This window comes from Lampetra fluviatilis, chromosome 49 (assembly GCF_964198595.1).
Source record: "Lampetra fluviatilis chromosome 49, kcLamFluv1.1, whole genome shotgun sequence".
In the NCBI taxonomy this organism is placed as follows: domain Eukaryota; kingdom Metazoa; phylum Chordata; class Hyperoartia; order Petromyzontiformes; family Petromyzontidae; genus Lampetra; species Lampetra fluviatilis.
In genome coordinates this window covers 9,860,808-9,887,775 of record NC_136323.1, presented here as the reverse complement: position 1 = coordinate 9,887,775, position 26,968 = coordinate 9,860,808, and the positions used below count along the sequence as shown (strand labels likewise).

Genomic DNA, 26,968 nt, shown 5'->3' with positions numbered 1-26,968 from the left:
CAGGACCCAGCTTGTGGTCCGGGCCGGGATAGCGAACCATGTCTAGTTTGGCTGTAGCATGGTTAGATGGGCATTCGAGACCCGAGTGTAGATTGTGTGATGTTATGTTAAAGTTGCGCAATAAATAATGTTGCTCCCAAGACAACGTCGGCGACTCAGTTGGACTCACTACAAATGTAAGAGAACCACCGCAATGGTGGATGTGCTAGTGAGACATTCAGCCCATTTATTATGTGTAGCCCAAGGGTAAGTGGGTGGGGCTAGAGATGGTATTTGCATGTAAATGTAAGATCGGAGGGCGCCCTGAGGCTGTGGAGGTAGCCATTGTATTGTGAGGGATTAGCATGTCAATGTAAGAGAACCACCGCAACGGTGGATGTGTTAGTGAGACATTCAGCCTGTCAATGCAAAGACATCCAACCTGGCAATGCAACTCAGAGAGTCGGAAATAACAGTTAACATCAGCAGGTAGGATGGAAACATCATAGCCAGTTATGACTTAAACTGGTTAATAACGTCCTTCCAATTGTAATGCGAGCAAGGATTGAGGGGGGCGGAGTCTGGGTCACGTGAGGAGAGGGAGGAGTTAGGGTCACGTGGGGGAGAGGATTTAGGGAGAGAACCGGAAGGGATCGGGGAGTGAAGACAGAGTGAAAACGGGAGGAGGCCACGCTGGGCAGTACTGGGAGGGTGGCGCGATCGCCACGTGTTGGGAGACCTCGGCACCGTCGGCCATCGGTGTCCAGGCGCAGGGGGGCTAGCGGGCTGTGGAAGGCTGGCCGTAAGCGAGGAGGAGCGGAGCAGCAGTGTGGCTGCAGAGCAGAGCAGCAGTGTGGCTGCAGAGCGGAGCAGCAGGGTGGCTGCAGGGCGGAGCAGCAGTGTGGCTGCGGAGAGCTCGACGGAGGAGACGCAGGCCTGAGATAGGACGCCGTGGGAGCGAGATTTACACGAACCCAAATAAAGGACAACGGAGATCGACACTGTGAAAGAGTCCTTTATTACACAATGATTGCTCAGTTTGTACCCATCTTCTAGGTTGAAATTGTGTCCGTGTTTAAATATCTGGATGGTTTCATGAACAAATCTTTGTTGATAGCCAGTAAGTTTGCAGAGTACCTTCGTCTTGGAAAAAACAATTTAGTGTGTGCCCACAGCCTTAAAACTATGATCAGTCCCGGCTGAGGTATTGGTCCTACCGTGTTTCAGATCTGCCTTATGTTCACGAACATGGTCCGAGACATGTCGCTCAGTTTCCCCAATTTAACTACTGCCGCAGCCACAGCTTAGTTTGTAGACACCGGGATATTGCATGTCATGGATCACATCCTTCACAGATGGGATCAGATCACGAATTGTATGTACTGTGTTAAATCGAACCTGGATCTTGTGTTTGCTCATGATTTGGGAAATCTGTTTGGTAACCCCTGCTATGTATGGCAAGGTGATGGTTTTGATTGGGTCCTCAGATGGTTCTTTCCTAACGGTTGGGGTGATAGCTTTACGGATTGTGTAGTCCGAATATCCATTCATCTTGTACGTGTTCCAGTTCACTGGCGAGGTGGTGATGGTCGGAAATACGAGCCCTATGGTGTAGAGTTTTGATGAGGGAATTCTTCTGGGCTGGATGGTGGTGGGTGTCAGGTTTTAGGTAGGCATCCGTATGGGTGGCTTTCCTGTAGACAGTGTCCCATTTGAGCCATCTGGTCTCTTTTCGATTAAAACATCCAAGAATGGTAACTTGCCATCCTTTTCCACCTCCATGGTGAATTTGATGGCTGGGTGTATGGAATTGCCCAGCGCTGGTAGGCCATGTGGCCAGATGACGAACGTGTCATCTACATATCTCTTCCACAAGGAAGGACGTAGGATGGATGCCTGGATGGCATCTGTCTCAAATTTCTCCATGAAAATATTGGCTACAACTGGAGACAAGGGAGAACCCATTGGTGTGCCTTCAAATTGTTTGTAGAATGTTCTGTTCCAGGTGAAGTGTTGTTGAGGCAGTGTCTAACCAGGACAGGTAAATCAGCTTTCAGTCCTTGTTGGACCAAATCTTCAATGATTGCAATGGTGTCAGGCACAGGAACTTTGGTAAACAAAGATACCACATCGAAACTGACAAGGAAGTCACCTGAAGATAGTGAGATGTCCTTAATTAGATATACCAAGTGAGCTGAGTTAAGTGGATGGCGTCTATTTACAAGACTTCGGCGAACGTGCGCCACAAATTTGCCACGCGACAGAAGGGGGAGGATGAGTCAGCCCTCGCCTTCCATAGCGCGCTTTTGGCGCTGGCGAAAGCCACCTTCCCAGAGATGGACCACGATGGCATCGACGCGTTGGTCCTGGAGAGATTACTGGCCTTGGCGGAAACCCTCCACATCATTCTTCCACCATTGGAACTTCATTTGCCAGTAAAAACCATAGTTGTTTTTTTACCCTTTTATCTGGCAACAAAACTGACACCTTTTTTACAAGGAGTCATGTTTGGATAGACCACAATACCTGCAGTCATAATGCAAACAAAAAACATAACTCTGATAATGTATGCACTGTCCTTGAAGTTGATTGGTCCACACCCGAGACAGCTTTCCTTAGAACCTAGTCTCACATAGTGTTGGACCAGATGACGCCAAAAGGCGCACAACTCAAAGACAATGCACCATCAGAGTATGAGAGCTCGGGGTATGCATTTGTAATAACAGCCATAGAGGGTTCACGTGGGGATTGGCTTGCCGGTCCTGCTTTGTAGCCAATAAGGGATGAGCCAGGGAGCATGGCCTCGGCGTGATCTCGGCATGTCAGCAGGGGTGATTGGCCGGGCCATTCGGTGCCCCAGCTAATGGGGAGCCGGATCAGAGGCGTGGTCCCGGGATTGACAGGGAACCATCGGGAACGGTCAATGCTGTCTATGGAGGATTGGCTGGGGGGTACCACGTGACGAAGGGATTAAGAGAGAGAGAGAGAGAACGATCGAGAGCAGACTTGGGAATGACAAGAGCAGGAGTCACGCGCGTACGGGGGCTCTGGGTGCCACGTGCGCGGTGGGGACTTGGTGTGAAGTCTGCCCTCTCTCCGTTGTCTGCCAGCAACGGAGAGTGTGTGAGTAAAGTGTAATTGTGGAAGTGGAAATAAAAACGACTGATTCCGAAGCCGTCTCAAGAAGGTTTATTACACATTTACACCATTGGAGCCTCATTTGCCAGTAAAATGACAGTGCATACATTATCATAGTTATGTTTTTTGTTTGCATTATGACTGCAGGTATTGCGGTCTATGCAAACATGACTCCTTGTAAAAAAGATGTCAGTTTTGTTGCCAGATAAAAGGGTAAAAAAACAATTATCATCATTCTTCCAGCTGAAGATGATGACATCTCATCTCTCAAAGTCACTAAGTGCATCCGAGCCCAGCTACTTATACAACGGGACAGGGCGCAGGTGACGTGTGCCGTGTTCCGCACGGGGCTGGGGCCGCCTAATGGAACGGAGCCCCTTTTTGCATGTGCGTCGATTCGGAGGCGACAGTCATGGCGATGGCGCACGGCGGACGGTCGAGCAGCGGCGGTTAAGGTCGTCGTCTCGCTCCGGAGGCGGCCATGTTACCTGCTACAATTTCGGCCTGTCGGAGCACATGTCATCGGGCTGCCGCGTACCATGACGGCACCTCCCAGCATCACCGCCATCCTACGCTTCCCTACACACTGAGGCGAGTCGCGATGCACTCCACACTCGACCCCTGGCCTCACCTCACCCATCTAGGCGTTTTGATTCACGGCCCGATTGCGCGTCGATACGGGGGAGTCCTACGCGTAATCATGAGGTTCGTCATGATTACGGGCGGAGCGGCCCCGACCTGGGGGGGATATAAGGTGGGTCCCTGAGAGGGACCGGGGTCGCTGCATTCTACAAGCTGAAGCTCCACGTCTACAAGCTGGAAGCTCTACGTCCTACGAGGCATCAACACGTGGTCTGCGACCCGAGTCAGGGTCTGACCCTTCGTAGCTGTAACTCCTACGTAGAGTAGTACAGGTAGGAACAACTGGTTCCACATTTTTTTTCTTCTAAAAATAAAACATGTTTTATTTTTATTATTTTATTACTTCCTTTCTACGTGACTTTACGGAAAGAACCAAGAAGATGAATCCCTGCAGTCACGAAAGCTTTAAATCGAAATTTGGTTCCACATTGCCCACCAGGGATTATTTGTCTGTCTGTCGTGCATATTTGTCTGTCGTGCACGAATGCGCTGTCCAACCAAGTTCCGACCTGCCCACTCCAAAGGAACGTGTTTAGCTGTGTGGTCACCACCTTAGGCTGTATCTGGTGTTAGCAGGCTGATGTTACAATAAAAGTGTTGCCTCTAAAGAACGTTTGCGACTCAGTTGGACTCACTACACAAGGATGAGAACTTAAAAGATATGAATTGCTTCGAACTTGTATTTATTAAAATGTCTTAATTGAAATAGAACAAGCAAACACAGAACTGTTAAGCTAAATAAATAAAGTTATAATACAAAAAATTCCAATAAGAAAGTAGTAGGACTTTTCAAATCGCAAAAAATCGCAGCCTTTGCGATTTGTTAATCGCATTGTTTCAAATTGAGATTTCTATTTGAAATCGATTAATCGTTCAGCCCGATGCTGTAGGCACCGGAGCGAGCTTCAATGCCATCATCGCCGGGCCAGGAGTCTGCGCTCCCGTGCCACGTGGCTCAGAATGGCTGCACCACTTCCGTCCGAGCGCCCTCTGACCCCGACGGTCGGGACGTCACCACGGGGCGACTCGCATGGCGACTGGAGGGGCTCGGATCGCTCTCGGCTCGCGTCTCCCTCCCCGTATCTCTCCTCGCGTCCCTCCTGAGCGTCTCCCTCCCTCAGGCTCCCTCCCTTCTTCTCCTTGCTCTCTCGCGCCCTCCGCTCTCGCTGCTCTCCCGCCTCGCGTAGAGATCCTCCCGCTGTGAGCGAGGGGCGAGCGGCGGCGATTGAGGTGAGGAAGCCTCCTGCTGCTGCTGTCACCGTCACTCACACACTCGGCGGCGGCGTCGTCTTCATCATCGTCAACAGCCATGGACTATCCACTGATGGATCATCACGGCATCTATCTCTCCCCTCGGTCGCAACGCCACCCCCTCTTACGAGCTTGCCAATGCAACAATCCCGACTCGGTCATAGCAGGCGGTCGCTGTGCTTAGTATCGCTGCTGTTTCCTGAGACGCTTGAAAATTATTGGTGCATTCGGATAATGGCTAACCGTGATCGAGTAGTAATTAGTGCTCGCCATCGTCAATAACTAATCAGCACTATGCTATAGTAACCATTACTCTAGTCTATCAACAATAGCGTCGCTATATAAGGATATGCGAGTATTGATGTTTCCTCTACTACAGTATAATATCTTAAACTCGAAACAGTCATCATGGTCACGACAATAATACCACCACAGACTGAGGGGAGGGTGATTACTACAGTATATTAATAACAATACCGCTCATGATCATAATAACACAAGCACAGATCGACTGGGTGTTATAATACTTATACTAATGATAATTATATCAGCATTACTGCTGCAAACATCGAGACGCGATGATTATTACGACAGTACGATAATAACAATAATGCTGCTCTTCATGATACAGGAGAGGCGATGTCAATACAGTACTGTAATCACGTGAGTGACGGCACGATACGACTGCTGCTACATCTGACGGAGACCCAAGAGGCGATCACAATATCTGTCGCGCAATCACACCGTGACAACATTGTAATAATAAGTACCATTGCAAACTAACAAGACGTGAGGTTGACTACTTCTCTACCACTAATGGTAGCGACGAGCTTTTACTACGAAGATGCTCATTGCAGAGGAGGCGCGATGCACGCACCACAACGAGCCTGCGGTGAAACGAGATAAGTCCATTGTCGCTACTGATGGACAGAATCCCAGATTGTCAGACGCGTGCCGGTGCCCGGCTAATTGATGACGGGAAGTGATGCAAGCCGCACGCCATCACAGTCGTATTGCTCATTGCAGGGCAAAACCAAGACGGTAAACATCAGATATCTCGGGCAGCAGGTGGCTTATTTTATACTGAGTCCTAGAGGAAGAAACGTATTGATGTAATCACTTAAAATAATGCATTGATTATCCGAATAATGAATAGTGGATTTAAAATGGGGGGGCGCTATAAACTAAACTAATCTGAAATCCAAAAATAATGTTACTTGTTTATTTAGGATAATCTATACTGAGTCTTGGCACTCATTTTCAAGATGGTCCTACTTTGTCTTTTTTCATTTTAAAATGTTTTCACCAAATTCATGAGTGTTCGTACACGTGGGAGGGAACTGGAGCATCCAGAGATGAGCCACACACGTAAACTCCACGTCGAGTAAGCGGAGAGACGTAAAAAGGGTTGGAGATGCCGGACAAAATATAAAATCCAGGAAAACCTTGTTTTATCAGTGCGTGCTTTGGCTATACGCGGTTTGCCTCGTTAGATGTTTTCCGGAATACGCTGCTAGGATTCTCACCTCCGCGTCAGAAAGTAGTGCTGTGAGGGTTCTGCATATGTTGCAAGGTGTGAATGAATTGATTGTGAGAACGATGTATTCACCATGTATGCTTTTTGCGTGTGTTTTTGCGTGATAATGTAACGTACACTCGACACGCTTACGCACAGCGCAAATTTTGACATGTCGCCGCACGCATCCAGCCATCCAGTCGTTGAGGACGTATCCAGACAGACGCCTAGATGAGTGACTGAGGTATCCAGACAGACGCCAAACTAATGCAGGAGCTGAACTTTATTGCAACTGTACTTTATTTCAGGTTATATCAGTTGCACGTTATTGCAGCCCTGCTTGAAAGGTGGGAAGGCGCGTTTAGCGGCATTGCTAGGCGACAGGGCTGTAAAACCAATGGACATGCGATCGTTTTAACATGAACAAATACAACTTGGCCATCATTCGTTATGGGCAAAAACATAATCTACCTTCATTATGTGGATTATATTTTAAACATTAATAATTGGTGATTCTGCGTTGACAATGGTGCACAAAGTACAATTACCACAGATACTCAACACATTCGTCAATAACAAAGTCTGGCCTTAAAGAAAAACATGTACAGTGGGCAATGTTTCGGACTATGGCTATCCTTCTGTTGACTTTGCCCAAAATATCGTCTAATATACTTTTCTTTTAAGGCCAAAGTGTTACTTGCGAATGCGTTGAGTTTTTTGTTGGCTGCATTTTGCAACGTCTTCAGAGATATCCGAGAAAAGGAAAAGCTCCTGGAGCAGATGATATAACTGTGGACGTAATCAATATTCAGGAGCAGTTTGTGGAACACAATTACCTAATATATTTTCAACTCTTATCCGCAGTGATTTGGGGGACTGATATCACGGACACTATTCACGGAGCTATCTGCGATTTTACTGTTATCCGTGGGGTAAAATATCGTGGATAATAGGATGCAATTTTCGCTCGACTCCCCTTCGCCACAGAAAAGGCACATAAATTATAAAGCAGCTTAACTACGCATTTTGGGTAAAATTGCGGATGTTGGCAAGAAATATGGGCACGGACAATAAGCGTTTTTGCTGACTACAGCTGCCACAGTTAATAGGAGTTGTGGATAATAAGGCTGTGGATAAGAGGAGTTCTGTACTTCAATCATAAAATTATGCCTTAATGATTTTATCCAAACACGGTGCAACGGACTTGAATTCGGATGGTGGTGGAGATGTGTGTTACTCCTACTTGCTCGGGTCTCAGAGAGAGCACCATCACACTCAGTCCAAATTACAGCACTTTCCTTATCCCTTTTACTGTTACCCAGAATCTCTTTGATATAGCATCGCAATAAACTCACCAAAGTTTTATCACACGGCACGGGGGCTTCCATCTCACGCCGAACTTTGCCATTCTCTCTCGTCAAGGGACATGAACCTTTACGCGAACTCCGACCATCTTCGCAGCAACTTTTGGCTTGCCATCGAACAAAGATGGTCACCGTATCGCGCACTTTCAGATGCACTTTTGTGGCCGTCTAGAACGATCTTCCGATATTAGGAAGCCACTCTGCACTTTTAAATCTCAATATAAAACTAATTTCTTTAGAACTGCTTGTGTTTAGTTTGTTGTCCTTCCCCACCCGCACCTCCAATTGGCACGGTTGGGCTACGTACGGTTTGAAAGAAGTTCAACAAACCCACATGGCGCATTGGGGGTCCATGAGTGCCACCTAACTCGGGGACGGCCCCGCGTGGGTTGTGGGTCATGAGGTGGCCTCGCCCGCCCTGGCGACAGCTCCGAGGTTGTGACATTGCAGTAGACTGGGAACAGGCTTTGGACTCGGTGGAATTTGGTGCTGCCAAACAGGTGCTTGCAAAATCAATGGCTCGCTTAACATTTACAGAAATGTTGCAGCTACTCTGAGATTGCCTGAACAAAGTAGAAAAATACGTGTTAGAAGTAGAGTTGGACTCATGGGACATGGTTGAGTCAAAGTTATGGGAAGTGCAATTAGAATATTTTTTTCTGAACATTGGTTTGGACAAAAAAAGGCATAAATTTAATAGGAAATAAATATCAATGATCTCATATTTGCTGATGAAATAGTTATGATTGCAATGCTAGGAAATTCATTCCAGAATTAGATTGAATAATTGATTAAAGAATGCTACAAGGTTGGCCTCAAGATAAATAATTGCAATGCTGAAGTTACGTACAACAAAATCGATAGACAATTCCTGATATTTTTTCAGATGCTTCTGGAAAAACACCAGAGTACGTATGTATGTTGAACTTATTTTGCACCATATGTAGCCAACCATGCTAATTGAAGTATGCGTTTCGAGGGCAAATGTTGAAGGCAAATTGATATCAAAGTGATTGAATGAAGACATCGATAAGAGCAGGCGTGAAGGGCTTTTGGAAAATTGAACTGAATAATGAAAGTGGCACGCTAAAGACGCACAGGATGTTGAATGGGCTGACTGCAGTATAATATTAGACCGGTGATGTTAAAGCCATTAAGTAATGACATTCATTCAGTGGATAAACATGAGCCTCATTGAGAACTAAACACTTATTTTATAGTTTTAATTAACAATCATAGTGGACCAACGAAAATGAATTGATTACTATAATGAGCCAAGAATGTCTGTGTCCCGCGCGTGACGTCACTCAACGTCAGCCAGCCCCCCTCATTAATACTCATGAACAGGTGACGACCTCCACATGGACCCCCCCCCCTCATTAATAATCATGAGCGGGTGACGTCACTCCACATGGGTGGGCGAGGCGCCTCCTCCCCCCTCCTCAGCATCAACTTACAACCCTCACTACAAAGGCAGAACCCTCAGGTCACGCGATCTCCGTAACGCTATTGAGAGATACAAGTAAAAAGGACGTCATGATGAACAAGGGATTATAATCTTTAAATTAAATAAGTCTGTTACCGCGGCCTTATAAATTGCACACAAATTCATGCAATTAATATCACGTCGCGGTCTGCTTTTCGCTTGCAAGTTTCAGATTTACTGAAATACACCCGTCCTTGGACGGGCAAAAGGCGCGTGATTAATGATATTGAGATCAAAATAAGGCAGCATTCTAATAAATACAAATATGTTATGCCATAATTTCCTAATCACATGAGCATTGAAGCGGTACTTAGCACCTCTTTACAGGACTGAGCCAGTGGCCGAAATGCCACATTCCTATGACGGGGACCAATCTATCCAAAGGACAACCACTGTTCATTTACCTACAAAGTGATATTAAATTTAAATGACCCGGAGGGATGATAGGTCGAATCAACCCACAAGCACGATTTGAACTCGCAACTTTCTGATTTCGAGCCGTTTGCTCTGCTGCCGAGCCACTGGCTATCGTGTAGAGAATGCACCACGCCTTACGGGCCATGTCGCTGACCATGCCAGAGCCTGTGCCCACATGTGGTTGTCGCTAGTGCGACCACGCCGGCGTGAGGCGTGACGGATACTAAAAGAAATGGGCCCTGCACACCTGCGTGGCCGTGCTAATTGGCACGTGGTGTCCTGTCGGCATGTGTTGTCAGCCGGGCAGTGACGTCGCCTCGCCACACTGAAGATGTTCTCCGCGTGGAAAAAGCTCCTGGGCTCGGAACAAGGAGGAGGGGCGCGCGACCGAGGCACCCCTGCTGGCATCCAGTCCATGGGGCAGGCCTTGCAGCGCAAGTTCGCCAAGGGAGTGCAGTACAACAGTAAGTCAAGGCCCACTCGCCTGCGCGTTGGGAGGGCCCAGGCTTGCCGATCGAGGCTCCCGCGTGCGTGCGTGTGTGAGGGCGTAGCGTGCGGAGCGTGACCGTCTCGGGGCTGGTGGTGTGGGCAGGGTGTCTGCTGGTGGCCATCCCTCTTCCCTGCTGCGGTACCCCACAGAACCTTATTCGCTTCCCACACTGTTGGAAGTATAGGAGCCAGTGTGTGCTGCCACTTTGTTAACCGGTGGTCGAAATGTGAATGAAAAAGAGCCGCTCATGACACTTGTTTGTGCTGCAGTAACCCACATTCACTGCCGTGTCCCATCTGCAGAAACGTCCTAGTATAGGAATAGCAACTGCCCCGGTATGCGTGTGTGGTGTTGAGAAGTGCCGGTATGGTGTACCATCGTGTACTGGCACATTTCTACCACTGCTACTTTTAATAATGTTTTGAGCAAAGCACCTTAACAGCTCTTGCAGATACCAATATCTGCCCATAATAAAGGTTTTATGGGTTAGATTGCGTATATATAAATTTGTCGTTTACCCACCACCACCACCTGACAACCAATCAGAAAGGTTTGGCACATAAACAAAACGTGCCAATTAGTTACTAATCTTGATTTGAAGCTTTCGTGACTGCAGGAATCCATACTCTTTGGTTCTTTCGGTAAAGTCACGTAGGTATAAAATAAAATAAATCACGACGTTTCGGGCGCAACACAAGCGTCCGTCATCAGGTGAGAAAGCATGATCTGCTGCTGAGGCAGACTGTTTTAAAAGGTTTGAAATGGGTGTAGCCCAAGGGTCATAAAGAAGTTGCCGGGGCTAGTGATGTTAATGTGAGAAATTAGCATGTAAAAGTAATATAGGAGATCGGCCTCCTCGACGAGGGCACGGAAGTAGCTATGTTAATGTGAGAGATTAGCACGATGTTAATGTGAGAAAATTAGCATGTAACTGTAGGATAGGAGAGCAGCCTCCTCGATGAGAGCACAGAAGTGGCTATGTTACCTTCAGAGATGTGTTCATGAAGCCATCCAGATTTTTCAACACCGACACAACTTCAATTGAGAAGATGGGTACAAATTGAGCAATCATTGCAAGGACGTTATTAACCAGGTAAAGTATTAACTGACTTAATGTTTCCATCCTATCTGCCTATGTCAGCTGTTATTTCCGACTCTCTGTGTCTCTCTATGCCTCTCTCTTAGATCTCTCATGCTCACATGTCATTTGCATTGCACTCTCATGCCTTTGGATTGCACTCTCATGCTCACATGCCCTTTGGATTGCACCCTTTGGGTTGCACTCATGCCTTTGGATTACACCACTCTTCGATTTTACATTCACATTAACATAGCTACTTCCGTGCCCTCGTCGAGGAGGCCGCTCTCCTATCTTTCAGTTCCCTGCTAATTTTCTCACATTAACATCATGCTACTCTCTCACTAACATAGCCACTTCCATGCCCTCGTAGAGGAGGCCGCTCTCCTATCTTTCAATTAGTTCAGCACACAGGTGTGTTGGAGAGGAAAACGACTTAGAGAGGAGACTTTGGGGAAAAAATGCATCTGATAATTGGATAATATGGTAATAATGGGGGAAATGGCAATGTAGAGCCAATAAAGTTGTTGACTATACCTGGTGTGGATAAAGTTATTCAAATATAGTCTCACATGCCCAGTGGATTGTAATACTGACTCACAACTTTTTCTTTGAGACAACTTTTTTCCTCGTATTTTAATATGGAGAATATGGTAGTTGGCATCTTACTTATTTTATAGATTTGTGCTAAAGTTTTCCCCACTGTAAAATGTTTAATCCCTATCTCATATTTTAAGAGCATATTTTGTCTCTTCTAAAACTAACATTTCTCCAACGTTACTTACAATGGTTGCTCACCACGTAATAGAGAGTTAACTTGGTTTGCGTTTATGGAAATAATTGGCCTATTCATTTTATCAAGAGAGGCAGTTGGTCCTATACAAAACTTTTTATTATACCATGTATGGCCCACTGAGCAATATCGCTGACGACAAATGATAGATCAACGAAGTGGCTTATCATGTGGACATTTTCAGCAGCCAAATACTCTAAATGCAGGTTTCAAAATGTGGAGGGGAAAAACCGGAGGACCCGGAGAAAAATCCACGTTGGAACGAGCTGCATTTGGGCTGCTCGCGGAAATTCCACGTTTATCGGTTGGCCAGTCTCTCTGTAGGACACCCACAGATGTCCAGTAGAGCTTTATAGCTCATTGGATTCCTCCATTTGAAATAAATATTCTTATTCTGAGTTTCCACAAAGTTGCACTTGTGTTAGCCATACTGGTGGGATAACGGGGCTGAGACTGTGAACCCGCTACCTTCCCGTTGTTGGTCGAGCACTGCCACAGCATCACTGTTGTATAAATCCAGCACGTAAATACGATTGAATAATAAGTTCATTTTATATTTCGGCATTCATGAACACTGCGTCACAAAATGCCGATCATTGCAGACCACGATTTAACCTATGAAGGCAAGTACCGGCACACGAGGTGGTGGGTGGCCAACACCATGCCCGGCCGACTTTGTCACCCTAGTCGCAATGTTTACACACCGCACCAGGTACTAATTTGAGGCGGAGTCGACCTAGGGGAGGCCCAGGATCGGTTGAGATAATTGTCACTGGTGTTGATCGTCGCCAGATTCGTAGCGCAGCGCGCTGACCACTACACTACCGTTCCCCACAGACACACGCATTCACAGACACAGAAAAGGAGACGCACACACAAACACGGAGAAACGCAACAACAGAGACATACAAAGGTGTATGTGTTAAAGCACACGAGTCTCTCAACTCATGTGCTCTACATGTTTGTGACTAGCGACATGTCCTGTCCCAGCCCACTTCTATCTCTGTGTCTCTGTCATTGTCTTTTTCTCTTCATTTTAGCATCTCCACATCTCCTTGTTTTTATGTGTCTCTTTGTCTCCATGTCTGTGTGTCTGTTCGTATGGTCCTGTCTTTTTGCCTGTCTCTGTCTACATGTGTACGCATGTCTCTGCGTTTCTGCGAGTGTATTGGACTTGGTTAACTTTGAAACAGGCGGAAGGAAGCAATGGTGATGTGTGATGGCATCTGTGGCATTGACCATGCTATATATGTACGTAGCCAACCGTGCTAACCGGAGGTGTTATTTGTGCACCACTTTCAATACAGCACCACCAGAAACATTTGATTAACTACTGCCGACTAGAGACAGGTCTGTCGGGTCTATATAACATATCGTGACCTCTTGACCTCGGCTTTGCAGGTTGCCGTGATAAGTAGATTGCCCGGTGTCCGACGCTGTCGCTGTCTGTCTTTGCACAGTGAAAATCATAATCCGTGGCGACCGGAACACGGGCAAGACAACGCTGTGGCACCGTCTCCAGGGCAAGCGCTTCCAGGAGGAGTACATTCCCACGCAGGAGATCCAAGCTGCCAGCATCCAGTGGAACTACAAAGGTTTCTCCCGCAGTCAACACACACACATCCTGTTAGGTGTACGTACGCTTAATAAAAATAGCTATTACCCACAAATTAGTTCTGCTGTCAAGGCTTTTTTCATTTGAATGGATGGCATGGCGATTATACGGCCATCGTAATTTTGTGACAGCGTGTGCATCAAAAGTGTTAAAGATCACGCAGCTTTATGGATTATAAATATCAGTAGCGGGCTTTTGCCGAGTGAACTTTTGTTGAAAAACTTCAAACCATCATTAGCGTGACATACACAGGCGCGGAACACAATTCTGCATCAATAATCGTCGTGTCAAGATGAATGTTGTAGAGTATCGCAACGACGACATTGTGGCAAACCCTGCGCTCTCAGAGTAAGGACGGCAGGAGGCATGGCCCTTGTGTGTTCTGCTGAGTGATGCTGCTGATGAGAAATAACAAAAACTCAACACTTTCACCAATACAAGTCGACCCCTTGGCACTTTGTTATGTGCTGCGAAGAACGTTTATTGTTCTCTCTTTAGAGCCACAGTGTTCTAGATGAGTCCGTTTAGTTTTTGTTATTTGTACTTGTGCACCGCTTTCAATACAGCACCACCAGAAACATGCGATTAACCACTGCTAAGAAGTGACCGGTCTTTTATGAATTAATCCAACCTATAACATTCTCACCGAGACCGTTCAAGGAAACAAATTAAATGCTGGCTAATTTCGTTTATTTTTTTTAATCACTTCCGACTGTAAGTTTCAGCATAAGCTTGGGTGAGATATTAAAGTGTCAGCGCCAATGTAAGGGATGATATTCCATACAGGAAGCATCATTCTTGCCTGTAAACATCTGGCAGTTCCTGATGACTGTTTCAAGCAAGTCCGCTGATGAGACACTGAATGTCGAAACTGGTCGGGAATATCGAGATCAATTTGTCATGTCTTCAGCGTAAACGAGGGGTAGCACTCGTGCCCCACAGCCAGAGGGACCTGGCTTTGATGTCCGACTCGGCCACCTTCCTGTGTGTACGAGTTTGCACATTCTCTCCATGTCCTGTGTGGGTTTTCTCTAGGTTCTCCGGTGTCGGCAATAAAAAAAAACCTCAAAAGATAATAAGCGTAGAATGCACCCGGTATCGGCTAAACATCCCAATGCTGAAAAATTTCCTGCAAATTACAGGTATCCCTCCCTCTGTTTACAAAGGGATGCGTTCTTAAAAAAAACACGTGTAAAACTACATTTAGTTTTGAGAGTCATTCCAATTCTACCCTTAACCTAAAAATATGTACCTATATCTCGTTTCACAATACAATAATAATAATAAAATAACATAAATGTTAAAACTATTGAATAGTAATTAACAACAAAAGTAATTTACTCTTTCAGGGAAAATCTTGATTTGAAGCTTTCGTAACTGCAGGAATCCATACTCTTTGGTTCTTTCGGTAAGGTCACATCGGTAGAAAAAATAATGGATCATGATGTTTCGATCGCAACACAACCAATCGTCATCAGGTGGGACAACCACAGCAAGAAAAAACTGCTGAAGTAGGCGAAGAGATCTGCCGTGGCACGAGGTTATATAGGCCTCGGCAGTAGGGGGGGAGAGAGGGGGGGGGGGGAGGAGGCTGGGCAGAAAGTGGATCCCGCGGCAGCACCCAGGTCACTGGAGTAAAGTGGTCCACCGTAGCAGCGGCTGCAGGGGGGGAGAGAGAAGGTGGGGGAGAGGGGGGGGAGGCGGGGCAGAAAGTGGACCCCGCGGCAGTACCCACGTCACTGAAGTAGAGATCGGAGAGAGATGCACAGAGAGAGAGAGAAAGACACACAGAGAGTCGGAAATAACAGCTGACATAGACAGGTGGGATGGAAACATCTCAGTCAGTTAAGACTTTACCTGGTTAATAACGTCCTTGCAATGATTGCTCAGTTTGTACCCATATTTTCGGTTGAAGTTGTGTCTGTGTTTATATATCAGGATGGCTTCATGAACAAATCTGATAACACTGGTCAACAAAAAAAAACATTTTTTTCTGGCCTGGACTTTTGCAGCTGTTTTAGACTTATTTCAGGGTGCTGATTCCAAATCTGATCTCAGATTTGCTCTATCACATCTCATTTTATGCTATCGGCATACCCCATTTTCATTGATTTTACCCGAAATTAACTCTGTCACTTATGATTGCAAGTTGTTGCGAGTCAGTGACTCCTTTAGTGTTAAAATATGGTGCTGTATTTTTAGGATAGTGTGTTTATAATATAATTTTATGTAGATATCCACATTTATTTAATATTTTTCTTCTGCAAGTTTTTATTGAAAATGCAATATTTGATATCTCAAAAACCTGATGTGATAGATTACCTTAAAACCGTTGGAATACCTTATGCCAGAAAAAGTGTGTTGACCAGTGTAATAGGCGATGGGTCTGCAGAGTTCATCCTGAGGGCTTGGTGTACGTGCTCCAGCTCACTGGCTAAGTGATGCCGGTCGGAGATGCAACGAGCCCTATGGTGTAGAGTTTTGATGAGGGAATTCTTCTGGGCTGGATGGTGGTGGGAGTCAGGCTTTAGATAGGCATTCGTGTGGGTGGCATTCCTGTAGACAGAGTGTCCTAACGAGCCATCAGGTCTCTTCTCGATCAAAATATCCATAAATGGTAGCTTGCCATCCTTTTCCACTTCCATGGTGAATTTGATAGATGGGTGTATGGAATTGATGTGTTTGAGAAATTGGTTCAGTGCTGGCAGGCCTTGTGGCCAGATGACGAACGTGTCATCTACGTATCTCTTCCACAAGGAAGGACGTAGGGTGGATGTCTGGATGGCATCTGTCTCAAATTTCTCCATGAAAACATTCGCTACCACTGGCGATAAGGGAGAACCCATTGGGGTACCCTCATTTTTTTTTTGGTTCTTTCGGTTAAGTCATGTATAAAGATAAAATAATAAATTAAATAATAGCATACTACGACGTTTCGATTGCAACACAAGCAATCATCATCAGGTATAAAAGAAATAGCAACAAAAATCTAACCAGAAAACTATAGACAGACACACAAGCAGACAGACATCACAAAGACACACAGAGAGAGAACACGTATCGGCAGAAAGAGAGAGGTCATTTCTGTGACGAGGCCTTAAATATAGAGAGGGGGCGGGGGCGGAGAGAGGGAGGGGGCAGAGAAAAAATTAGCATGTCAATGAGTGGACGACGACTGTGGTACGGTAAGCAAGACGACGACGTGGTACGGTACGCAAGCTTGAAAATTAGGAGAAAGACACACTAAAATTAAATAACCTAGTAAAATATCGAAATGTAATGTAATGCAACACAGAGAGTCGGTCAACACACAATCAATGCATAGCCCGGTTGATTACGTATTTCAAAGATTGATAAGTTAGAATTTAAGTGTGAAAATTCCAAAGAGAGGACACAGGCAGAGAGAGAAAACAAAAAGCCAGAGAGAGAGAAAAAAGATAAGCTTAAAACTTCCATTTTGTTTGTAGAATGTACCATTCCCGGTAAAGTAAGTGTTGGTAAGGCAGTGTCTTACCAAAGTTGGTACATATGGATTCAGTCCTTGTTGGACCAGGGAACTTGCCAAAAGATCTGCATGTTGAAATATATGTATGTATATTGAGCTTCTTTTGCACCGTACGTAGCAAACCGTGCAGGAATGACTGGCGAGGCGATGTAGAGGCGTCATTGTTGCCACTGCAGGGACACCGTGACGCTGTCGCGGGTTGATGACTACCCAGCCTCCTGGGTGGCTTCTCGTTTGATGATCTCATGGCGCACGTGGCCGGAGAGAAAATTAATTGATCGAAAAGTGTCCATCATTTGTCGATAAACGCGAAGTTGCATAAAACTGAACATTGGTAAATCGAGGGATACCATTTTAACACATTTAGGCTTTCCCGATCAAGATTATCCAAAATGAAGGTTTGAAAAAAAAAAACTTTGATTATGTATGGAGGCATACCTGTGTAGTGAGCGACTTCCGAGACATGTCGTGTAGAGAGCTTCTTATTTATTCTCACACTGGGCACAATACTGGGCGTTATACAGAACGTATCTACATGGCTACACATAGCCAACCCTTCTACACAACCCCATCATCGGCGTCTAATGACACAGCTGTCTGACTAGCGTAGCGACGACGAAGATGAGAGCCGTGCAGAGGATCAGCCACGCGGCCGGACGACGAAGAGAGATGGTGGCGAGCAGCGACGCAGCCAGGACCCAGGACCCGCAACAGCCCCGAACCTCTTGTTCCATTCCCCTTATATCCCTCCCAGCGTGGCCAAGCCCCGCCTCCGGCCACACCCCCTTCCAGAACCATCGAGCAGGTTCCCAGAGCTTTCCGAATGACTCCGCCTTTCACCTTTACTCCAGATACGCTCCCTTTTCGTTAGTCATTATGTAACTGGCCCATACCCATGATTACCCCTCCAGGCCGACAGGTCTGGAGGGGTAATTTGTATTCATGCAGGATCACACAGAGTGGCAACATTGCCCCCTCCTGTGAAAACTTAGCGGAACCATCCTGAAAAAGATTTGATATTCATTGAGGCCGTTCTGAGATAAATACATTTTAAATAAATAACCAAAATGGTTATTTGGGCAGTCAGTTTAACGCGTAGGCTTTCGCGACCAACTCTGGCTGTCGCCTGACGATGCTGGTTGTAATTACCGGCGAAACGTCACAGGTGCTCGAATTGTAAATGTTGTGGGTTTACTCTCCAACACACCAGTGTGCTGAACTAGTAACAAATTGGCACGTTTTGTTTACGTGACAAATTTGACTAATTGTCTGTATCGGGTGGCGACGGGTTTAACGACATATTTACGCGAACTAAGCAAAAAAACCTTTTATGGATGGTGGGCAGTGTTCTGTACACAGAGCCTCGCCGGACGGCTGGGACGTCACCTGCCAGGCCAATCGATACTGCGCTGCATCATGTTCATGCCATGAACGTTTCGGCTGGCATTCCACTTCTCGAGTGATGATTGCACTACTTCTTGAAATGTGTAGAATTACAGGTGGTCCCTGCTTCCTGGAAACCCCGTCATAAATGGGATCGTTGACAGTTGAAACAGCAGAAGCATGACTTGCCGATGTGCTTTTCCTTTTGTCAGTCACATTTAACAGGGTTTAGTCGGTAAAAAGCCACAAAAACACGGTTGCCTACGTACAGTGCAAAAGAAGTTCAACGTACATGCGTGCAGAATAACAAAAGCTCCACGTCAAGTCACGTCGGAAAACCAGACCGACTGTTCGAATTTGTTCTCAGTCGCGTCGGAAGATGCTTCTTTAATCAAGTTTCTGCTTCGTAAATTGATCCATGGTGGCATTGTATAAATGCCGTAAATGTGGATCGTCGTACCGCCTGTCTTGTGTGTTTTTTTCAATGAAACGGCAGCAGATTTAGTTTCTGTCTCACGATCAACTGTACATCCATGCGGCCGTCTGGAATGCTCTTCCGATATTAGGAAGCCACTGGAGTTATGCACTTTTAAATCATCTGGTTTAAATTTTGACTTAACTTTCGTGACTGCAGGAATTCATATGCTATGGTTCTTTTGGTAAAGTGACTTTACTGAAAGAACCATAGAATATCATCTAGTTTTACAACTAATTTCTTTGGAACAGTTTTTTTTTTATATTTGGCTTGCTATCTTTCCCCCTCACCTCCGATTAGGACGGTTGGCTACCTACTGTGCGAAAGATGTTCAACATGCATACACTACATCAGGGGTGGGGAACCTTTTTTCTGCCAAGGGCTATTTGGATATTTATAACATCATTCGCGGGCCATACAAAATTATCAACTTAAAAATTAGGCTGTTATATTTGGTCAAACATTTAATTAACTCACCCCTAATGTGATGGCTGGAACTGCTTCTCTTTGGTGAGGTGTGTGATGTTAGCTGGTTTTGATGATGTTGCTACTCGCAACTGCTTTTCCAGGTTTGCTCCTAGATTTAATGAATTTCGAGTCCCGCCTGTGGTTGCCTTGGCAGGGCCAGACCAAATTATTTTGCGGGCCTTATACGACCCGCGGGCCGGACGTTCTCCACCCCTGCACTACATCAATGAGATTATTTCATTATATTTTTTCAGTCTGCATGGTGGATGTAAATATTTGTATCTATGAGCTTCTTCATTACGAATAAAACGTTACGGAACATTATGCACCCATGTCCCCATCATTATGTTTAACGCTTCTACTTGTTTCCTTTTGCGCAGCTACGGACGATGTCGTCAAGGTGGAGGTTTGGGATGTCGTTGATAAAGGCAAGTGGCAGACAAAGCAATATGTACTTACCTCTTACCACATTTACAACAATATATGAGCATACGATACACCTTGCCTTATCTGTGTCTCCACAAACAAATGTAAAATATTTGTATAATAATAATTGACATTTATAAGGCGCAATTCATCCAAGGACCTCAGTGCGCCATGCACGAAGTTGGGAAATATAAATAGTGAAATATAAATTGTGAGTCCAGAGTCCACTGGTCATACATGGGAAGTGTAGGCCAGGTGAAACAGGTGAGTCTTTAGAGAAGACCGCAACAAAGTGTGCGACCTCGCCTGTCTGACCACAGGTGGCAGGGCGTACCGTAGTCTTGGCGCAGTGCATGCAAAGGCTCGGTCACCCCAGGTACAGAGTCGGCACATGGAGCAGATGTAAATTAGCAGATCGTATAGGTCGTGACGGTACGTACATCCCATTAGCCACACTGCCTTCTGAGGGTGAACGTCTTTTTTTAGAAGCATTGGTTTAACTCGAACAAACTCGTAAAAATAAGGATGCCTTGCAATACCTTTTTTATTGCCAGAAAGGGTAAAGCCTATTGTTATGTTTTCATCATTTTGATGCTGGCAAAAGGTCCCACAGATAAAACTGTGGTAAGTCTGATCGTAAAGAGAAGGCTATTGGAGGCAGGAGTGCCATCTGTATTAATGTGTAGATCACAGAGCTGGACGCTGACTCGGCAGCTCGAGCCAATAAGTTGTTGACATTTGAGGCCAGCTGTGTCGAGGTGAATGCTATGAATTCCGTCGCACGACAGGATACGCAATGCAGAAGCCTAGAAGATAGCGTGTCATGTGAGTGTTTTAGATATAGTTATGCACAACCAGTTGTGTTGGGTGGGATCAGTGCTTGATGGATAAAGGCCGATTGCCGAGACAGGCATTGAAGTGGTTGTCACGAATCGGGCGATGGTGGCGAGATGTTATCTCCCTCGCCTTTTTGGAGTTTGCGTGTCTCCCCATGGTCGTGTGGTTTTTTCTCCAAGTCCTCCGGTTTTTTCCCTCCACATTTAGAATCAACGTCACACTTGTTTAGAATATTTGGCTGTTATATATTTCCACGCAATAAGCCACTTTGCTGAGCTATCATTTGTGGCCAGGTTGCTTCTGAAAAAGAGCTACATAGCTCAGTGGGCCTTACCTGGTAAAATAAAACATAGTTTATTATTGTTATTTATTAACAGAAAAAAGAGAAGATGGTGGGACACTGGTCAGGGCACACGTTGCATGTCGCTACGCGTTTCCTGTGCTGCAGCTGCGGGATCTGGCGGAGGGTAGAGAGCGTTAGTAGTGAGGTACGGCGGCATCATGGCTTTGGCCATGATGACAACTCGATACCCTTGACCGGTTTCGACATTCAGTGTCTGATCAGCGGGCTTGCTTGAACCAGTATTCGCGAATTGCCAGATGTTTAGAGGAAAGGACGATGCTGCCTGTATGGAATGTCATCCCTTATGCCGGTGCTGACGCTGAATCCTAAGAACCAGCGTTGCGAAGGTGAAAACAGTGCTACCTTTTGGGGAATTTGCACTGATGTAGCTGCTGTAGCACAAGGCACCAAACACAAGACCCTTTTGTTGGTTTGAACATTGCGACGTTGCTTTCTTGCCCGCGGGTTTTGAACTTGTCACCGATCTCTGCGCATGTCCATCGTTCTTTTGCCTCCCTTATTGGTTCCGTTTCTTATTCTCGCTTCCGACTGATTGCCTTTTTAAAAAAATTGTTCTCTTTTTTGATGTTGCCTGCTCTTTTCTTTTGTCTATGTCTCCTGTCCTTCTATTTGTTTATGTGGCCTGCCCTTATATTTGTTCAAGTCGCCTGCCCCTTGTTTTCTGCTGCCTGTCGCGTCTCACCGCTCTACCCCTTTGTTCATCCCTCACTTTGACGCTCAGGATGACGCTTTGTCTTCAGAGGAAGTCTCGGCAAGTCCGAGCTTTTAGTGCGCCTACTTTGTTTTAATGCTGTTGCCGTTGTTGTTTTGGTCAACAAGACTCCACCCCTGGTCTCTTGGTTTATCATCGAGTTCAACAAAATAATCTTTGCCGGGTTGCAAACTTTCCCCTCCAAACCTTCGTGGGCGCTGTATACCTGCGTGTTTTGTCCTTTTTCCCGCCCCTCCGATTAGCAGGGTTGGCTATATACAGTGCGAAAGAAGTTCAATGTGCATGCGTGCATTCGTAATTTAAACCATACGAATTCAGGTGTGAATTAGTTGCAAGCAAAAACTGGTAACATTGTAATTGAGTTGTTTACTCGCATCCACGTGCGAACCCATCTGCGCTTTTACTGTAAACCTGTGCGAGATGCTGTGCTGCTTGGGGTGAGTACCGCGGTGCGTGACGCGGTGTTGGGGTGAGCACCGCGGTGCATGACGCGGTGTTGAGGTGAGAACCGCGGTGCGTGACGCTGTGTTGCGTGCTGTGCATGGCAGGGAGGAGCAGGAAGAAAGGGGATTCCCTGAAGCTGGAAAACGAGCCCCAGGAGGTAAGGAGGGCTGCACCCCGGTACTTCCGCTCTCACCGCCGTTAACGGGGCGTGTCAATACTGAAAGTGTCTGTGGTGTTTGGTTCAATATATGTGGTTTTGTTGAACTTTTTTCGCACCTACATAGCCAACCGTGCTAATCAGAGGTGCGGGGGAAGCACAACAAACAAAATACACAAAGCAGTTCTAAATATATTTGTTTTCAATATAGATGATTTAAAAGTGCATAGCAATAGTGGCTTCCTAATATCGGGAAATTGAAGATGATGAGCTGGGCAGCTTGGCAGCTGTGCGCAAGGAATGGGCAAGAGAGTCTTAGCAATGTTACTTCTTTTTATTTTTCTTGAATCTTGAATCATCACGTGTAGCAGGGCTGTTAGGAATTGCACCGTCGTCACGATGAGGCACCATTTGGAACCGTGTCTGATATTGGCAATGTCGACGTTGGGGAGTACTTTGCTCAGGTAAGGCGCCCTCGTGATAAGTTGCCTCTGGTCATCCCCAGGCCAAATTGCCGCGAGGAAACACTCGCCGCCTTGCAGCGGCGAAACGTGCTAAATACCATCGCTTACAGTGACCCTTTCAGAACGGACCCCTCTGCTCCTGTGGATGCGTATCGATGAGCCTCGCACCGGTTCTCTAGCTCATGCTGTCTCTGTAACGGCTGTGCAAGACCTGCTGTTGGCGGCTTCCTTGTCTAAGCCGTCGTGTGGTGAAGGTGTAGGATTCGCAGTGATATATGTGCAATGAGTGATCTCCGACACGGTAAGTAACTTCGGTTTGTTTATTCAATAAAGCTCGGTACAGCCACGTATCTCCGTCTCTGCTCCGCGGATATCCACTCTTCGTGTGTCTACGTTGCCCCATGCCACGTGGCGCTCGCCCGCTCTCCAACACACCGCTGGCTGACGGTGCGCTAGGGAGCGGCTGGGCGGCTGGAGGACGAGCCGCCACGTGGTTGATGGAGATGGCGGGGCAGCAGCGCGGGGCTCCTCTTCAGTCTTCAACACCGACCCCTTGCGTTGCTCTGTGTCCCGCTTATATCCCCCTACCCCGGGACTAAGCGCTGTCTCTGGCCACACCCCTCCTGGAACCTATTCGAACGTTCCAGAGGCTTCCCTGGTGGAACTGCCTCTCACCTTTCCCCTAGATGTAAACCCCGCTATGGATAAGCATGAACTGTATACTTATTATGTATGCCCCCCTGATAATCCAGGCGATGGCGCTCTCATTACATCACCCCCCCACCCCCCCCCTGTGTAATTCTTTTTTAGCCGTCCCGGCTAAGGAAGGGCAACACAACAGAGCGCCATTAGCCCCATGAACAGAACACACCTCGAAGAGAGAATTATAACGGAATGTTGGACCCCCCCAACGCAACAACAACACAGCGGAAAAACACGCAACCCGAATCTGAAACCGCTTAAGAAAATCGTGACGATTTTGAGCGTGTCCGCATAGCCGGTCCATCCGTCAGTGGCGAAACAGGAACACCGGCTGGTGGAGGTAGTGGTCCAACAATGGGCGGTCCGGCCAGATCCCCCGCAGATGGGCACGGGGAAATGGCGACGTCCTCCGGTCCCGCCGTTACCTTCAGGGGCGCTGTGGACGGCAAAGAAACAGGCTGCGGAAGATCACCCTTGACAGGGATGACAGGTCTGTTGGCCACGTCAGGCACCGGGATTCCGGGATTTGGAGATGACGATGGCGGCACAAGAGCAATAAACGGTTTCAACTGCGACGGGTGAACAAACCAACACCGGCAACCATGACGAACACGAACACACTGAGGGCGCAAAACCTCCAAAATCGTCACAGGGCCCTGCCATGGCCTGTGAAGTTCAGCAGAGGTGCCAAGCGGCACCTGTGGACAATGAAGCCACGCTGCATCCCCAACCGACCACGGCATGTCCTCTTTCGACCGGTGTGCGCAACGTTCATTTCGACCCTGAGTTTTGGAGGTATTTACCCTGGCAGCTTCACGTGCTTCCGAAACCCACCGTAGGGACTGTTGAATATAATCGGGAAGAGTTGATTTACGAGGTACAATTGGGGAGCCCAACTGGACATCCAACGGCGGCGTGTTTTCCCTCTCATACATTAGGAAAAATGGCGAGTATCCCGTAGAAGCGTGAGGCGCCATCTGATAGGCAGAGAGAACGCTGGGTATCTGAAGATCCCAGTCTGCCTGTCATTCATCTACCATCTGGCACAACATAGCGGACAAGGTGCGATTCAACCGCTCCACTATACCATCGGTCTGAGGGTGGTAGGGAGACGTAAACATTTTCCTGGTATCCAAAGCAACACCTCCCCGCAACAGTTTAGACGTAAAATTTCTACCCTGATCGGTGAGCAACTTTTCTGGCGCCCCCTTATCCATGACATCGCCGTTCACAAAGACATCAACAATGGACAAGGCAGATTGATCTGGCAGGGGCCACGCCACAGGCCAACGGGAGAAATATTGGACCCCGACGAGATATTTATTCCCACGAGGCGTGGGAATGACACATCTAACGCGACCAATTCATTGACCCGAGTGACGGAAATCGATTGCAAGGGCGGAACATAACGCTGCCGAGGTGACTTCCGTCGTGCACACTTGGTGCACGACCGAAGCGCCCCGGTGACATTGAACGTCATGCCTGGCCAATAATAATCCCTCTGAAGAGTAAGCAAAGTTTTCTGAACACCGAGATGGAAGAGTCGTTCACAATGCAAGGTGCGGATCAGCCCCGCACGGAGGGAAGTAGGAACAACCGATCGTAGCCGAACCGGCATGGCATCCTGCCACATCAATAAGCCGTCATGAACAAAAACACGACCGTCCTTGATGGATTCTGAATCACCCACAACTCATGCTGCCCGATCCCGCAAGGAGGTCAACAAATCATCCGAGAGTTGTTCTCGCATCCACACTGAACGCGAAAGCCCCAACATACTGTCTCGGCGGACGGAAGCACCGCATCGCCCGAATCCGTCTCAACATTGGACGCAGCCATAGGACGAGACACGCCGGGGGGAGTGCAGCGGTTTATCCCGGATCGGCACGCACATCGAGATGCAAGCGGCATCGCGACAGAGCGTCCACATTAGCGTGCCGAGTCCCCTTTCCGTTAGGTGACATCAAACATATTCCTGCAAACACTCCCACCAGCGAGCCAACTGACCACCCGGCTGCTCGATCTTCAACGAGTATTGGAGGGCCTCGTGATCAGTGCGTATGACAAATCACCTGCCATATAAATAGGGCTGGAAAAGTCATACGAAATAAACAATCGCCAGCAACTCCCGACGAGTGACACAATATCGGGATTTTGCCGGCGAAAGCACCCAAATACCGTACGCCACGACGCGCTCAACGCCCCCCTACACCTGTGACAGGACGGCCCTGATCCCCATATCGCTGGCGTCCATGTCAAGGATGAAGGGGGACGAAAAATCAGGATAGTCGAGATTAGGCGCGTCCGATAAACGATCACGAAGGGTATTAAAAGCAGTCTCCTCCTCCGGGCCCCAATGGAACTGCTGATTTTTACCCGTAAGCGCATGCAATGGCTTCGCGATAGACGCGAATCCCGGAATGAACCGGCGATAATAGGAGGCGAAGCCGACAAAGCTTCGGATATCTCCCACACTCGCAGGAACTGGCAAATCACGTACACAAGTCGTCTTAGTGGGATCGGTCCAGATACCATTGGCACTCACAATGTGACCCAAATACCGCACTGAAGATAACTTTTTTTTGGTTTGAATTTAAGATTTGCCGAACGCATCCGCGCAAAAACGGCGCACAGCCTGAGGAGTTGGTCCTCAAACGACCAGCTGAACACGATGACATCGTCCAAATAGATAAGGCAAGTGTCACATTGGAGACCAGCCAAGACAAGTTCCATAAGTCGTTGAAATGTGGCAGGAGTGGCATTCAATCTCATCGGCAAACAATTAAATTGAAAAAGACCTTGGGGAGTGTGGAACGCGGTCTTCTGCCTCGAAGACTCATCGAAGGGCAGTTGCCAGAACCCAGAAGACAAATCAAGTGTAGAGAAAAACCGCGCTCCGGCCAACGCATCCAACGAATCATCTATCCGAGGCAGGGGATACGCGTCCTCCACGGAAACCTTATTAAGGCGTCGAAAGTCCACACAAAATCGTAGATTACCATCCTTCTTCTTAACCAAAACAACTGGAGCGCCCCATCAATTGGTGGACAGCGAAATAATGTCTGCAGCCAACATGTCGTCTACGGCGCGGCGCACACTTTCTTTCTCTGACGGCCCCATACGATGCGGATTCAACCAAATGGGGGCAGCATCGCCCATCTACATGATGAGACAACAAGGACGATTACGACCCAAGGACGATTACGACCCAAGTCGTAATCGTCCTTGCTGAATACGTCAGAAAATTCGAAAAACACAAGGC

General features: G+C 47.1%; 1 protein-coding gene across 1 annotated transcript in view; it reads left to right on the top strand.

The window, feature by feature from the left end:
• The first annotated feature begins 4,757 nt into the window (after positions 1 to 4,757).
• RABL6 (RAB, member RAS oncogene family like 6) overlaps positions 4,758 to 26,968 on the top strand; it is a 56,553-nt gene continuing 34,342 nt past the window's right edge. Inside the window, exons 1-5 of the mRNA XM_078878100.1 lie at positions 4,758 to 4,989; positions 10,093 to 10,257; positions 13,615 to 13,749; positions 19,981 to 20,028; positions 22,488 to 22,540. Of these exons, the coding sequence (XP_078734226.1) occupies positions 10,125 to 10,257; positions 13,615 to 13,749; positions 19,981 to 20,028; positions 22,488 to 22,540 (369 nt within the window). The 5' untranslated portion in view covers positions 4,758 to 4,989; positions 10,093 to 10,124. The remainder of the gene's footprint in view (positions 4,990 to 10,092; positions 10,258 to 13,614; positions 13,750 to 19,980; positions 20,029 to 22,487; positions 22,541 to 26,968) is intronic.